Source organism: Passer domesticus, chromosome 32, assembly GCF_036417665.1.
Source record: "Passer domesticus isolate bPasDom1 chromosome 32, bPasDom1.hap1, whole genome shotgun sequence".
Lineage (NCBI taxonomy): Eukaryota > Metazoa > Chordata > Aves > Passeriformes > Passeridae > Passer > Passer domesticus.
Window position 1 is genome coordinate 956,211 of NC_087505.1, and position 16,452 is coordinate 972,662.

General features: G+C 50.6%; 1 protein-coding gene across 2 annotated transcripts; it reads left to right on the plus strand.

The window, feature by feature from the left end:
- Positions 1–7,249: 7,249 nt before the first annotated feature.
- On the plus strand, positions 7,250–15,652 carry ANP32E (acidic nuclear phosphoprotein 32 family member E). Of its 2 annotated transcripts, none has more exons than XM_064401320.1 (7): positions 7,250–7,532; positions 8,997–9,146; positions 9,607–9,729; positions 10,370–10,532; positions 11,240–11,394; positions 12,228–12,279; positions 13,640–15,652. In XM_064401320.1, exons 1-7 carry the CDS (start codon positions 7,479–7,481, stop codon positions 13,705–13,707), a joined length of 765 nt encoding a protein of 254 aa, XP_064257390.1. In that variant the 5' UTR covers positions 7,250–7,478; the 3' UTR covers positions 13,708–15,652. The 2 variants fall into 2 exon arrangements, with proteins under 2 accessions (XP_064257390.1, XP_064257389.1); XM_064401319.1 differs by having other exon boundaries at positions 7,251–7,532; positions 13,643–15,652.
- Positions 15,653–16,452: the final 800 nt, after the last annotated feature.

Genomic DNA, 16,452 nt, shown 5'->3' on the forward strand with positions numbered 1-16,452 from the left:
TCCTGCTCCCCCAGTGCCTCCTGGCTGAGCTGCTGGCCCCAGCCCTGCTGGGATTCTTCACAACAAGTTCAGATTTCTGCTTGGGTTGGGATTTTTGAGTTTGGATGTTATTCTTGTGGAGGAGGGAGAGGAGGGTCATGTGGAGAGGAGGATTTGAAGAGATTCACTTCCTGCTCAGCATTCCTGGACACTTAACCCTTTGCCAAACATCTCCCTACAGATGGGGGAAGCTCCTTCTGCAAAGCACAGGGGAGCCCAGGGAGGCTGGGAACCAGCTTTGGAATGTGCTGCAAAAATTCCTCAGTTGGGTCCACTCTTGATATATTAAAAAGAAAAAAAAAAAGTCTGCTTTGGGGAATTTTTGATTGCAATTGATTAGAATGCTTAAAATCTACAGAAACCTTTGGTTTAAAATCAGCAATAGGTGAGATGAGCTTTGAGGCCACTCCCAACCCCTTCTATGATTCCATGGCCCTGCACCCCAAAAGGGAGCTCCTCCTGCACTATGCAAGACTCATCTTGCTCTTTCCTGGCTTTCTTCATCTTTATGAGTCACCAAAATATTGATTTTACAGCTCTGTCTCTTTTGCTTCCCCTTTGCCTTCCTCCCCTGGTCTGCACCCATTTCCACCTGGATCCTGCCAGCTCCTCGCAGGAGCTCTGCTATCACCTCCTCCCCAGGGTGTTTTTACCCACTATAAAATAAAATAAATCTATGACCTTTCATGTTTCTTCCTCCTGACGAAGCAACTGAGGCACGGCAAGGGGAAATGAAGCCAAAATAAAAAAAATCCCCCAAGATTGTACGGGAAGTCAGGACTGGCTCTGGCTCCCAGACAGCATCACTGCCCTCTCTCCCTGAAGAATTCGCTATTTATAGCTCTGCTTAGAACATAATCAAAACCATCCTCTCTCCATATGAAAACTCATCCAGCGGCACTAGCCCTCCCAGGGGGGGAAACTTCCCAAGATTTGCAATTGAGCCGTCCGAAACGCCTCTGCAACGGGAAACTTCCACCGCCGGCGCGGCGGCGCGGACCCCGCACGGGACACGCTCGGGCCGGCTGCTCCGGTCCCGGGCACAACCCGGGCTCCCTCCCACGCCACCGAGGAGCTTTGCTCGGCTCAACCCCCCCGAGTCATTTCCTGCTTTCGGTGGAAAGGCTCCGCAAGGTCCCACGGAGCAGAAGCGGCGCCGCTCCGGCAGGAGGACGATGAATTTCTGCATCGCGGTGCTCCTGGTCCTTCAGTCCTTGCCGGGTAAATCAACTCTCCGGGCTTTTCTTTTTTTTTTTCCAGGGTTTTCTAAGGGTAATTTGATTTTTAGCTCGCTGCTTTGATTGTTCTCACACTCCTAGGATGCCGCGGGGTTGTTGAGAGGTGGGGATCTGGAGGCTGAAAGATCTTGGGGGGATTTTCTTGGAGAAAGGGGAAAAACCAGCGGGAATACACGATGTAAATCACTGAAAGTTTCATAAAGCCTCTGCTTGGAGAACAGTGGGGTAGTGAACGTTTCCCGCATTGTGTTCAAATCATTTGCAAAGTCCAGCTGGGAGCTATTAGGAGACACGGAGAAAAAACCCCAACAGGATTTCCTGAGAGTTATGTGGGCAATTTGAGATGGGGAAGAGCAGAATCAGGGTCCTGAGGGAGGAAAACCCCAATGTGGAGCTGCTTGGGGATGAGCACGATATTCCCCCACCTCTGGGAAGGTGAGGTCAGAGCAGCACCGGCTGAGGGGAACTGGAAACTGAGCTCTGCCATGCCCAAGAGCTTCTCTCTTCCCCTTTCTTTTCTCTTCAGCGAAGGAACAGATTCAAACACGAAACATCAGGAGGGGATTCCCAGCTGGGAGCTGTTTTCAGGACACGGTTGCCCTGTTATTCTTAGTGGGATTGCAGTGTGAAGAGAGCCAGCTCGGAGTGATTTTCTGGGAAAGCTCCGTGCAGGGGAGAAGGTGCCCCAGGGCTCAGCGCTGCTGGAGCACTGCCAAAGGATGAGTGGGAAGGAGGGACAGGTCCCAATTTCAGCCCAAATGTCCCCAAAAGCTCAGGGTGGGAGTGGGACAGGTCAGTGTGAGGCTGGGCTGTGTTCCTCCTGCAGAGCCCCGATTCCAGCTGGAAGCTTCAGCATCAGGGACTGTTTACAGAGAATTCCCTAATGAGGATTTTGGGAGCTGGGCTTCCCCCACAAGGTTTTGCCAGTGCTGAGAAAGTCAGGGATATGAGAGGAAGAAGTGGGAGGGTTTGGAGAGGGACCTGGAGCTACAGCTGGCACTGGGCATGACTGACAGCATCATTCCAGCTATTAAGGGTGTAATTGATAATGACAACATTATAATTATCTAATTTGTGACTATAAATGAGTATCAAACTATAAAAATATTATTCCATATCTGCCATTCTCATTAGTATCTTAGTGTATGGATCTGTGACTATTAGAACATTAATATTCCCAATTAATTTGCTTTTAAAAAATCCTCCCAAAACCCAAGAAAACACACAGGAATATGTTTGTAACGGGGAATGTTTAGAATAGGGAATGAGCCACTCCCTCCAACTGTGACAATGTCACATGGGTCAGAATTTATTTATAGTGGCTCAACCCTAAGAAAACATGAGGGTCCCTTGTGAGCCCCTGGCAGCCAAAGGCACTGGAGCAGCTGGATCCTGGATGAGAGGCTCATCCCAGGGGAGATCCAGCCCAGCTCTGGGTCTGGGCTGCAGGGGCACAGCCGAGGCTCCATCCCCACCACTGCACCTCTCACTTCCTGCACATCCACACCCAAAAAACAAGGAAAACCCCAGCTCTGGGTCTGGGCTGCAGGGGCACAGCCGAGGCTCCATCCCCACCACTGCACCTCTCACTTCCTACACATCCACACCCAAAAACGAAGGAAAAGCCCAGCTCTGCTCTGACCTCCCACACCTTTAGTTGGGATCTAATTGTGGGTCAGGTTGCAAATGCATTAGTCCCAGAGGAAAGGGGTTTTGCCCAAAGCAACACCAAACCAATGAAGCTTCCCATGACCCCACGCCCACGGCTCGACCCCAGGCTCCTCGTGCTGATCCATTGGTTTTCCTTTGCTTTCAGGGAAGGCAGAGGTCGAAGATGCCATGGAGGAGATTGCACAGGATTTACAAGAATACCTAGCTCATTTAAGTAAGAAATGTCTTTTTTTTTAAGGCATTTTTACCATTTTCCACAAGCCACGGGAGGGAGCTGGGATAAGCGGGGCTGGGAGGGGATTTATCTGAGTTGTCCAGATTAATTTGAGTTACACAGGGGGGAAAAGCTCACAACCCAGGACATGGGGGAGGGACTCACAGGACCCCAGTCCCCACAGTGCCACCTCACCTGGAGCTGTTTCCATTCCAGGTGATGAGTATTATTCCACAGAAGATTATTACTACGACAACATCACAGCAACCCCTGCCACGTACGTGTACGAGTTTGATTCATATGAGGTGAGCTGGTATTCCCCTACAAAACAGGTTTTCCTCACCCAAATCTCTGCCACAACAAAAAATAAATGGATTAAACCTGCTGATTTTTAGACCACAGAACGAATGAAGTGAGTTTGGGTAGAGTGTCCATGAACAGCAATCATGGAATGGTTTGAGTTGGGATTTATTTCTCCAGTTTTCACAGGAACAATGGGAAATTCCTTCTTTTCCCAATTAAATACCATCAAAGCCATCCCAAGGAGAGATCTCTCTGCATAGGAGTTAATCCTATGCTGTGACATACCAAGTTATTTCTTTCTCTCCACATCCAGACAAACACCATTGGAGACATGGACTGGGAGAAGTGGTTTTCAGAAGAGAATGCCACCCCTGAGGTTTCAGGATTACCAGATACAAGTGCTCCAGGGGTTTCTAGGGATGCTAAGGACAGTCAGGTGGGTGCCTGTCAGCTCAGGAGCTCTGCCACAGGCTTTTAGCCCATGGGACTTTCTGACTGATTTATTCTCCTTGATTCACCAGGATTTTCAGGAGTCATTGGGATCATCCCTGCAGGGCCACCTCACCCTCATCATCCTCCTCAGCTTCCTGGGTCTCCTGCTATGACCCCCAGACTCCTCCTCCAAAGGTACTCTGGGATTTCAACACTCACTCAAAGTGTGTCCTTCAACCCAGGGAAATCCAATTCCTTCTGAAGCAGCAACTTTCCAAACCAATGGAAAGATAACAAGCCCTTCCAGGCAGATAACAGCCCATCCAGCTGGGAGGCCAGGGGACTCTCCAGCAGCTCTGACCCCACTGATGGCCTGGAGAGGCTTTCCAGGGCGTTTCCCCAACGACCTTGGCATTCAGCCGGACCTTCAGGGGTGCAAGCAACCAGGCTCCACCCAAACACCCTGTTCCATACAGCTCTGGAATGGTTTGGGTTGGATGAACCTCACAGACCTGCTGGTTCCACCCTCCTGCCCAGGTTCCTCCAACGCTCCATCCCACCTGGCCAGCTTTTCCCACTGGAGCTCTCCAACATCTCAGGGACACCCAAGCCCCGTCCTGCCACGCTCTGCTCACCTTTTCCCCTCGTCCCAGACGTTGTGTCTGGGATGGTGACCAGGACATTGTCAGACATCCTCTCCACGAGGCGTTGTCTGTGTTCCAGAACTGCTGAGACTTTGTGTCTGAAGGTTTTGCTGGAGGGCCGGCGTGAGCACCGAGAGCTCAGCAAGCTTCAGGCCTTTCCTGTTTCCTCAGATTCTGCTGTAGATAAGAACCTCTGCCAATAAAATCCCCAACACCTGGTGCATGGTGTCTCATGGTAAATAATCCAGAACTGGAATACACAAACAATGAGTGCAGTGCTTCTCCTGCCAGAGGGATTTTCTCGAGCCTCTAAACCCAGCCAGGAGGTTCCAACTTTGTTCCTTCCAGAACTGCTCTTCACACTGTTTATTTTCCAGAAACATCCACAATATCTGGGACAAGATGGACCAGAAAACCTCCCACCTCCTCATGGAGAGCAAACTGTCGCAGAAATGGGTGGTTTTGGTCAGGAAATCAGAGTTAAATTCCTTTTTTGGGGGAAAAAAGTGCAATCCCACACTCGGTGCCTACGTTGCTTTTCCTTGGGAGAGTTAGCAGGAAGGAGAGACGGAAAACTGGCCCAGGTGTACCCAGGACAAAAGAGGCTGAGTCAAGCCAAGGGCTGTTGAGTCAAGCCAACAGGAGACTCGTGGTCACAGCCCTCAGGGATCCCTCCAGACCCCGGGGGAATCTCCCAGGGCAGGTACGACCCATCCCGCCCACCTCGAGGAGCAGCTCACAATTCCCAGGATATCCCTCCCCCAGCCTTGGAAAGAAGAAAACTGGGAAGTAAAAAGCTCGAAAGGTTCAGAAGCGGCAGGAGTGAGACTGGATGTGCTGCCTGGCAGTGCCACCTCCTGGCTCTGTGCTGCCACAAAGGTGGATTGAGAAAAGCCGAGAACGCCCCGGGAAATTATTCAGGATCACACAGCAGTGAGATTTCCAACCCTGGAGTGGAGCAAAAAGCAATTAAAGGCAAATAAAAGATGTGGATGAAGGTGGTGAGTTTATTTCTACAAACCATCCCTCTAATGCAGACACAGAAAATAAACCAGTTTGTTGTAACCTGCCTAACTATAAATTGAATCACTCCCAGAGCAAATCCTCAAACCAAATCCTCACCTTCCAGCGGTGTTTTGGGACAGCAATGTCCAAACACACCACGGATGGACAGCTGGACATGCCCTCTCTGCTCCCAAAGCTGGGACTATCCACCCAAACCTCTTTAGTCCCAAAATCCATTCTCCTGGCTCTTCCACAAGCTCCTTTCCTAGATTTACCCTCTTCCCCCCACTCAGAGGGTGGCGGTGGCTCCATGGCCACTGTCTCCACGAGCAGCCACCCAGCTCTCCTGGCAAACCCCTGGGATTTAATAAGCAGCTTTAACACAAAGAGGATTTTCCCTGCAGTTGTGAGAACCTTTCCCAGTTACCTCCTGGTCGGAAGCAAGCAGAAGGTTCTCCAGGTCTCTGGTGTTTTGCAGCAGCTCGTTATCAAACCATCCCAGAAATATTTTCTCCATGGAGTTTACACAAAGCTGGAACAACCCCGAAATTCCCATGTTGGGTTGTTGGTTTTTGTTTTGCTTTGTTTTGTTCTTAAATTCTGTCACCATGCTGCCAAAATGTCTCCGGTTATTTGTGTCTCCAAAGTTAAAAGAGTCAATATGTAAATATTTAGAACTGCTTGTCCCAGAATTGTCCTGCCTGGGCATGAGGGATATCAGTGGCTCGCAGGCTCTTTTCAAGGATCATTTTCCAGGAGAAAAGCTTCAATAGAGAAACATTCATTCATTATTAAACAGGAAAAGAATTTCCATAGGGATATAAATCCCGTCTATCCACTGGGGGAGATCTAAATTACGTGTATCCAACTAGAGGGAAATATAAATCCCATCTATCCACCCCAAGGGGGTTATAAATCCCATATATACAACCCGAGGGGGATACAAATCCCCCTGAGCGGGATGTGAGCCTCATATATCCACCCTGAGCGGCTCAGATTTTAGGAATTGGGCTATTGCCCAGCTGCGCGAGCCTGCCTCCCCTCCCCAACCCTGCGGTGGCTGTGACCCCCTCAGAGCCGAGACCCCCAAGGCTGCGACCCCTGCCCCCCGCCCACCCCAGAGCCGCGACCCCCTCAGAGCTCTGAGCCCCTCAGAGCCGTGAGCTCCTCAGAGCCGCGACCCCCGGCCCGGTGCGGCCCCCACAGAGCCCCGACCCCCTCAGAGCTGTGAGCACCTCAGAGCCGCAGCTCCTTCAGTCCTGCGACCCCCGACCCCCGCCCATCCCAGAGCCCCGACCCCCTCAGAGCCGCGCCCCCCGGCCCGGTGCGGCCCCCACACAGCCCCGACCCCCTCAGAGCCGCGCCCCCCGGCCCGGTGCGGCCCCCACACAGCCCCGACCCCCTCAGAGCCGCGCCCCCCGGCCCGGTGCGGCCCCCACACAGCCCCGACCCCCTCAGAGCCCCTCAGAGCCGCGCCCCCCGCCCCTCGCCCCCCGCCCACCTCACAGCCGCTGCCCCCGCCCCGGCCCCGCCCCCTCAGGGCCGCCCCCGGCCCCGCCCCTCCCGCTCAGGGCGCGCGCACCCGCCGGCCCCCGCGCGCGAGCACAAGCCCCGCCCCCGCGCGTCCTGACGGGCAGCGCGCTCGGCCAGTGGCGCGGCGCCCCCCGCGCCAATGACGGCGCGGCGCGCGGGAGCCCCGCCCCGGGGCGGGGCGTGGCCGTGGGGGGGCGCCATGCGCCGTGTCATGGAGGCGCAGTGTGCGGGCGGCCATTGACGGTGCCGGAGCTGCTGCGGAGCGGCGCGGCCGGGGCGGCCCCGGCGACCCCCGACCCACTCCCGGCGCGCTCCCGGCGCCCGCCGCAGCCGCAGCGACCCTCGCGGCCGCTCTCGGCCACCCTCCCTCGCCAGTGCGGAACCGCGGGAGGGGGGGCAATGGAGATGAAGAAGCGCATCAACCTGGAGTTGCGGAACCGGGCCCCCGAGAAGGTGAGGGGCGGCGGGGCCGGTGGGGCGCGCTCCCCGCGCCCCGTGGGGCCGTGGCTGCCGCCTCGGGCCGCGCAGGCCCGGCGGCACCGCTGCCGAATCTGGGTCAGCCGTGGCGCAGGGCCCGGCGGGGCGCGGGCGGCGCTTCCGGCGCGGCCCCGGGACCCGCGGCCCCCCTCGTTCCCCCTGCGCCGCCTCTCTCGGGGTGCCCCGAAGTTCCCGGGGGGCGCGGCGGCCTCGGCTTCCCCCGGCGTTAATCCGCCGCTTCCCCCGGCCGCAGTAAACAGGTCACGGCGGCGGCCCCGGCCGCGGCCCGCCGCTCATCCCCGCGCCTTTAATTAGTATAATTAACGTTCTTTCCCGCGCCCGCCGCCCCGCCGGGCGCGCCGTGGGGTCCCCATACCCCTCGCGCTCCCGCCGCCGCGCTTCCAACTTTACACTTTTTAGGAAAAAAAAACCAAAAAAAATTAAAAAAATGATTTAAAAAAGCCCCGATCCCGTGGCAAGGCGGGAGCGCACGTGCGCGGCCGGCCCTCTGTTCCCGGCGCTCCGGAGCAGCGCTCCCCGCTCCGCCGCTGGGGAAACCCGCGCCCGCTTCGCCCCAAGAGTGAAGTCCTGCGACTTTCGCTTTCCCTGACCCGCCGCACGTGGGGTTTTTTGGGGGGGAAAAGCTGCCGGAGGTGTCGGTTTAACGCGGGCAGTGGTGTTTGCGGGTGGCAGGTAGCCGGAGCGGCCTCGTCGCGCTGCCAGCGTGCAGCTGCTGGGGATGAAGCTGGGAGCCTCCCTCTCTCCCCGGCAGCTTGCCTTAAAATTTGGTGTCTGTGTGGAATAAGGGGTGTATTTTAATGAAAAAACGAAGGGGTAGTGGGAAGCTGGCCTCGTGGTGCTTGGGGTCAGCAGCACTCCTAAAATTTTGTTAGTGTGTAGGGAAGAGTCACCTTGTGCCTGTCCTTTACCAAGTGGATGTTCTACTCTAGATAAAATAATTTCAAATTAATTGGCTGCTTCTTGTTGCTGCTTCTCCAAGTACGTGACCTGTATTGATTATTGAGTGGCTTGGGCACAAGGAAATTATTTATTTGGGCTTCATTAACCTCTGGGACTCTCTGGGAAAATAATCTGGAGTCAGAAGGTTTTAGGTTCAGAGAGAAACTGGTTTTATGAGTTTGGTTATGCACAGTTAAATGATGAGGAGAAGTCAGCAGTTGGTTGGCTGCAGTGCTTCTGTGGGGAGCTGCACCAGTGTTCTCTGTCCGTGGAGTTTTGGGGTCAGGTGGCAGTTTTTGCAGAGTTTAACGCGTGCTTAGAGAACAGGATAATTCTGCATAATTTTAAAATTAGGTGGGTGTTGGCGATTTCAGGGCAGAAACCTGCTCTGATTTTAAACGAAGCCCCAAACCTGCCGTCCCTGGGGTGGCTTTCAGGTGACTTTGCTGCTCACACCCACGTGTGCTCGCTGCTTTGCAGGTGACAGAGTTGGTGCTCGATAACTGCCGCTCCAGCAACGGCGAGATCGAAGGGCTCAACGACTCCTTCAAGGAGCTGCAGTTTCTCAGCATGGCCAACGTTGAGCTGACATCGCTGGCCAAACTGCCCACGTTGAGTAAGCTGCGCAAGGTGGGTGTCTTTGGGGTGATGAGCCCTTGGCTGGACTCCTGTGGTGCTGAAGGTGCTTCCTGGGCCTCTGAAATGTATTTTTAAGGACTGAAATGGTTTGGGGTGTCTCCAGTTAATTATGGTGAGGGTTTGGTCGGGGATTCTTGGGGCAGTAATGGCTTGGGCATTGGGAAGGTTCAGCTATGGACCTATAAAAAATCCTTGGTAAGAGGTTCTTGGGTCACTCAATGCTGGCAATAAACTCCAGTCCTGGTAACTTAAAACTGAGATGCCCAAACCCATGAGACTTTAAGAAGCAGTTTATAATTCTCAATTTAAAGGAGCTTTTTGACACTTAAAGCTTGTTACCTTGGGTGAGTCTTCAAAAGTGATTACATTCTTAAAGGGAGAACAATTAATGATGTAGCTGAATCTGAGGCTGAAAATCTATTTGTTAATTTCTTTTTTTCCCCTACAATAGCTGGAGTTGAGTGACAATGTCATTTCTGGAGGCCTGGAGGTCCTTGCAGAGAGATGTCCTAATCTCACATATCTAAATCTAAGTGGCAACAAAATCAAAGATCTTGGCACTGTGGAAGCTCTTGTGAGTATGAAGTGGGAGGGACTCTGGGGAGATGTAATAAGTGCTATTTTTTATCAAGAACCTTTAATATTTTTGCAGTGGATTGGTACAAATGTTCATCAGTCTCGTGGTTGGTCTGGTGTGATAGACTCAGTGCCGTGGTTATAGGACAGCAGGTGTAACCCCAGTGCTGGAAAATGTGTCAGGAATGGGATGTCCCAAATCAGAGATGGTTGGGTTTGTTTTTCTTGGAAGAAAAAGTAGCCAAGGTGTGTGGTGCCGATTCCCCTGTGCTGTTCATTAAGGTGTGTTTGTCTGCTGAGTTTTCATTAAACTGTGACTCAGAGGTGTGATACAGCCAGCAGTGGGGCAGTGCAGCAGAGCAGGGAGCTGCCACTGGTGATCCATTCACCCATTTTTCTGGATGATTGGGGTTTCTGTCCAAACACATAACCCACCCCCCAAGGTTGGGAGTTATTCCACACAAGTGCTTTTGGTGGGATTTGGCTGCTGCCAGCAACTTAGGCTGAACTTTGAGGGAGAAAAATTCTAACTAGAAACGAGGGATGAGGATAAAGTAAATTCTGTTATTCCTGGGTTGTCACCCTGCTGTATCTGGCAGCACCACGGGAAAAAAGCAAACATTTTCATTTATTTTCAGCAAAACCTGAAGAATTTGAAGAGTCTTGACCTGTTCAACTGTGAGATTACAAACCTTGAGGACTACAGGGACAGCATCTTTGAGCTGCTCCAGCAGATCACATACCTGGATGGGTTTGACCAGGAGGACAACGAGGCACCCGACTCAGAAGATGATGATGATGGTAACTTCCTGAAACAAACTGGGGCAGGAATGGGATGCTGGAATAAAGGTCTCCATGTAGTGCAGGGTCTTCCTGAGCACACAAGTGCAATTCTGCTCGTGCTCCTGAAGAGCAGAGGCCAGAGTGTGTTTGGTATTAATGCACTGAGAGCAAAAACAGGGTTCCAGTCCTGCAGAAGCCACCTGGGCTTAAGAGAATTGGACTAAAGATACTTTTGCAAAGACAAAAATATTCTTGTTGCCAGCAGCAAAGCCCTTTGTGCCACTGAGTGATACAGAGCAAGGGGACATGGACACTATTTTGAATAAAAAATTACAATTTTACAGGGTTTCATAATAGTTTCAGGCCCCTGCTTCAGTATAATACAAATTTTAGTTCCAAAAAGTTCCTTTTGGTCCCAACTTGGTTGGAGTCCTTAAGGGGGCTGTTAGGGCTGGCAGGAGTTTGTATTTCTAGCTGCTTCAGACATCAAGAGTTTTGCCTGAAGCTTGTGATGAAAAAGCACTGGAAGTCTTTCTTTAAGAAAAAATGACAAAATTTAACTTGGTTACAATCATGGTCATTTCCCATGTGTTGTCTGGATTTAGAAAAAAAATAAAAATCCCCAAATCCTTCAGGAAAAAAGCTTATTAGGGCTAGCCCAGCCTGCTATACTCAGAGAGGAGTGAAGGGAACTGAACTTCTGGTCTTACTTGTGTGTCCTTCAGAAGGGGATGAAGATGATGATGATGATGAGAATGAAGCTGGGCCTCCAGGAGAATATGAAGAGGAAGATGATGAAGATGATGGAGCTTCAGATTTGGGTGAAGGTGAAGAGGAGGAGGAAGTTGGTCTTTCATACCTGATGAAAGAAGAAATTCAGGTAAAGTTTGTAAATGCTGCCAAATGCAGGAAGCAAAGAGAAGCTCCTGTGGGGTTCTGTGGTTACAGAGAACAGTTCTGGTACAGTTCCCAGAGAACAGAAAACAGCCACCTTTCAGGAGGGGATGAGTGGAGTTCTTGTAGCTATGAACTGGTCACACAAATCACAGGACAGCAGAAAAGCCCTGGGTCCTGCTCAGTCCTCCCCTGCTGCAGGGCCTCGACAGGAGAACGTGCCTGGTGTGGGGTTTGTGCCCCAAAACAGCACCCCCGTTTGGGATTGAAGGCTCCTGTGGCCAGCCACTGCTGCTTCTTTGATAAGTTTGCTTCCTGTCGTGGAGTTAATGTGGAGTGGGTTTAATTCCATATTCCAAGGGCCTTTATCAGGGGCTTGTTTCCCCATTTTGACTTGTCACACTCCCCTGTGTACAAAATTCCATCAAGCAGAGGGATATAAAAGCAAGACTTGGGTTTGTGGAATTCTCTGGAGCTGATTGTTAATTTGTTTACATTCCTCATCTATCAGCTTTAGAACAAGACAAAAAAACCAACACAACTCACTTGGTTTTAGGAGTTATGCACCTTTTCCTTACTGACTGTGGGCTCAGAAGCAATCTAGAGCTGCTGGCATCTCTCTCACAGTTAATTTTTCAATAACCTTGAGGTGGCTTAAAGAAGTGAAGAGTGGGAAAAGCAAAGAAGTGAGCCTCTAGGGCTGGCTGATGCCCTGGTGGGGAAAGTGCAGGAAATTCCTGGATTTCTGCTTGGGATCATTGTTGGAAGCAAGACTTCAATAAACAGCAGTTGTAAAAATGTCTCCCAATTTTTGTACAGGATGAAGAGGATGATGATGACTACGTTGAAGGAGGTGATGAGGAGGAAGAAGGTGAGTGCTTAAGTATTGAAGCTGTGACTGGAACAATCAATTCTCTATAATTCTTTGTGGGTTTGGGGTATGCACGTTAACACAAAAACAAAATAAAGTAAAAGTGAGGAAGAAACAACAGTTTTCTGAAAGGAAAGGCACTGTCTGCTGTGCAGTTGGGAATTGTTCTTTGACATGGAGAGCAGTGGGGCTCTGCTGTGCATCTTGTCATTTACATACATTGAAAATATCCCTCAAGTGCACCAGAGACTCTGCTGGCAAAGCCTGGCAGCCAGGAGCAGCTGGAGCTTTTCCTTTATCCTGCTTCTCCATAAACAATTTGCTACAGGGACAGAGTTCTGTTGGCAAGAAGTGGCTTACTGGAGTATTTTTTAATAAGTTTTTTAATAAAAAATTCCACGTCTTTGTAAAGACAAATCCCAGAATTTCTCCCCAGCTGAGCTCCCATCTCCTCCACACGCTGGGCTCAGTGGAGCAGGTTTGGGAGCTGGATTTTCCACTGGCAAAAACGGTATTTCTGAAGGAGCAGAGTGAATTCTTCACTTGGTACAGATCCTGGAGTCAGGACGGGCCACTGGCCAGGGAATGAATGGACTGGCTGGGGCAGCATTGCACTGCGGGCTCCCACCAGCAGAGCGCACAGCACACTGCCCAGACCCAGCCTTGGCCACGGAATCCCAGGGATGTGCAGGATCCTGGATCTGGGATACTCCATCAGGAACACCGCCCAGACCCGGCCTTGGCCACAGAATCCCAGGGATGTGCAGGATCCTGGATCTGGGATGTTCCATCAGGAACACCATCCAAATCCAGCCCTTGGCCACAGGAATCCCTGGGATGTGCAGGATCCTGGCTGGGATGTTCCATCAGGAACACCATCCAAATCCAGCCCTTGGCCACAGGAATCCCTGGGATGTGCAGGATCCTGGATCTGGGATGTTCCATCAGGAACACCATCCAAATCCAGCCCTTGGCCACAGGAATCCCTGGGATGTGCAGGATCCTGGATCTGGGATGTTCCATCAGGAACACCATCCAAATCCAGCCCTTGGCCACAGGAATCCCTGGGATGTGCAGGATCCTGGATCTGGGATGTTCCATCAGGAACACCACCCAAATCCAGCCCTTTGCTGCAGAAATCCCAGGGATGCTGTGCAGGATCCTGGATCTGGGATGTTCCATCAGGAACACCACCCAAATCCAGCCCTTTGCTGCAGAAAACCCAGGGAGTTTGTGCAGGATCCTGGGCTGGGATGTTCCATCAGCAGCACACCTGCACCACACACTCCTCCCCATTCCCCTCCCTCCCCTGGCTGTAAGTGCTGAGCATAATGGGCTGTGTGTGTCCCTCTCTCCCTAGCAGAGGGTGTCCGAGGGGAGAAGAGGAAACGAGAGCCCGAGGATGAAGGCGAGGAAGAGGAGGATTAATTTGCAGGACCAGACTCTCCAGTTACGGAAGACGCAATAGTGATTATGCAGCTCTGTATGTCCATGTACCATAGATGTCCTGACAGAAATCCTATGTTAACTTTTTATAGCAGAAGTGTGGTTTTACTATTCCTGCCCCTTTTATCATTCCAGATAAGCTCTGATAGCCCATAGGGAACCTTCTGTAGAGAACAAATTTCAGCCCTATAAATCACTGAAGCCATTGGCAAATTCCCCCCACCAGACTTTTCTTTGGAGCTCTTTGATTTCGTACAGTCTTGCTGTGTTGGTCATTGTTAGCCCTGAATCCAACCCCATGTCCCATGGGTTTAATATTGGGAGTTTTTCATTCAGGATTTTCAAGTTTTCATGCTTAAAAAGCTGAACTGAAAAGTGCTCTACAGTGAATTCCCCACTCTCTTAAATCAGTTGACTCTAGGCCAAGTTTTCCATGGATTCAACTGGAAACCCCCAACTAGATGACACCCATGTCTCAGTTTTTTAAAAGGTGACTCTTGTGATTTTTTTTTTTTAAGGCTCCTCTCTATTTTGGGTATTCCAGGGTAAAGCCTTAGTGGGTTTCAGAAGATATTTTTGTTTTCCTGCTTGCTCCAATGTTCAGTGTTTGGAGTATTCACTAGATTCCTTCAAAGGTGTATTTTGGCAAACTGAAAGAGTTGTGATCCTTACAGGGTTGCAATCCATAAATTTTCCCCCCAAGTCCATTGTCACTGCAGGTATTAACAAAGCAATTAATGTGTAGTTTTAAACCTTTTTGCCAGAAATCTGTGTTAAACTTTCACTCACTTTGCTCTTGCATTGTCATTCTGGGAATTCTGCACCACTCATGGCTATAAAATGTATAAAATAGATGAAATATGCATTTCTGATGCAGAAGTGAACGGGTAACTCCTCCAAGCGTGTTGTTTTCCACCCCTCAGCTTTTCTAGAACTGTTGAAGGGAAGAATGAACCCAAGCTGGCCCTTCTCTGCACGTCACCTCTTAAACTGTTTAAATCTGGCTGTAAAACGCTCAGTTTGTGTGTAACAGTTGGGAATATTTGGGGGTTTACACTGAGTGGCTGCAGAGACACGTCAGGAAGCTTTTTATCTAGCAGCCTTTATAATTCCTAATCTGCCCCAATGTATCATCTTTCCCGTTGGAAACAAATTTTCACTTCCAGCATTCCTCCTTCAGGCGTGATCTGGCTTTCACACAGTGTGGTTGTGGTATCACACTGACTGACATCTTCTCACCTAGGTCCTGAACCAAATATCACACACAGCTTTATTCCAGAGACTTATTTTTGTATCTGTCCTGGCTGTGGAGAGCTGCCAGAAACTGGGGAGAGCCTGCAGGTGGGAGGAGGGAGATCCCTGGGCCTCATCACCTGGTTCCCTGTGGATGTCCCTTAGGAATTTCACACACGAGTTCAGTGTGACCTCCAGCTCTTCGGTGGAGTTTAGATCATGCAGGGTTGAACTTCAAAGCCCCACTCCCTGTGTGTGTGGATTTTTCCCCCCCAACTAGAGCCTTAACTCTGGGTTTCTCCTGAACCTTCCTGGCCTCGAAGCGGAGTCTGGCGGGCGGCGGTACACTCGGGAACAACTGACTCCTTGGGCTTTGTGTTTTTTAAGGGATCTCTCTAAAGACACTAGAAAAGCTGTGGTGAGGCTTCCTTTGCAGCCACAACCAAGTCCTGTGTTTGTGATGAGTCCTGGGTGGGTCAGTGCATGGTTGTCATGTCCTGAAGGCTCTGGGCGAGGCACTCACTCCGTGCTCAGCTTTGAGAGAAAAAGTGTTTTCCCATCCTTTTGCTTATTGTCCTTAGATTGAAACTTGTTATTTATAAGTGTGTACGTTAGAGCACCTCCATGTCAGGGTTTTACTTAACTGTTACTGATGCAGATAAAATTAGTTTTAAATGGAAAAAAAAAAGAAAAAGAGAGTCTATTTTGATGGATTAAAATAATGTGGGCTTGTTTGGATAAGCGAGTCCAGCTCCTGAGACCAGAGCTCTGAGGGGTGACAGCCCTTCCCTAGGCCAGACTTCCCACTCCCCAGACAGCCACAGTTCCACCACGTGGAACCCGAGCCCCTCACGAGCCCAAGAATCTGTCCCAGTGTCACCATCCCCAGTCCTGTGTCCTCCGCTCGGCATGCAGCAACAGCGTTTTTTAACGAGGAATTCAGAGCCTCCAGATAACTTTTGAAACTTTTTTGCTTGGTGGGTGGTCTTTTCATGCAAATACGTCAGGGTGGGTTTTATATTTTGTAGAGGTTTTGTCCTATTTTAATGCTCTTTGTATGGCAGTCTGTATATAGTGTGGTTTGGTTCCTTCTCCGACTTTCCTGAAACTTTGGAGTAACTGATTTTGTGCAACTGTGTTTTGAATAAAGCCATGACAGTGTTAAATTAAAAGACAACAGCCCTGCAGCACTCTTCTGGTAACTTTTAGTTGTAACAAAACATGTTTCCTCCCCATGTGTGCTGTAAATTTTAAATTAAAAAGTTTTCAAACCGAATTATTTCAAATAAATTGAGACTGTTGTATTGGATTACTTCTCGGGGTATGTCCACCTGTGGGAAGGAATGGAGTAAGGGAATTTTCTTTCTGGTTGTGTTAAAATGGGGTGGAAATCTGCAGAATGGTGTGTGTTTCTGGGGATGGAACCTGGACTTGTGGACCTTGGTAACATGAGGAAGGATGTTCTGGAAAACCTGAATGGTTCCCTGAGTGTTT

Bases quoted from the DNA above. Each gene is read 5' to 3' on its own strand.
- ANP32E (XM_064401320.1), top strand. From the start codon at position 7,479: ATGGAGATGAAGAAGCGCATCAACCTGGAGTTGCGGAACCGGGCCCCC. The intron at 10,533-11,239 runs GTAACTTCCTGA...TGTGTCCTTCAG, and splicing joins CTCAGAAGATGATGATGATG to AAGGGGATGAAGATGATGAT. The intron at 12,280-13,639 runs GTGAGTGCTTAA...CTCTCTCCCTAG, and splicing joins AGGTGATGAGGAGGAAGAAG to CAGAGGGTGTCCGAGGGGAG.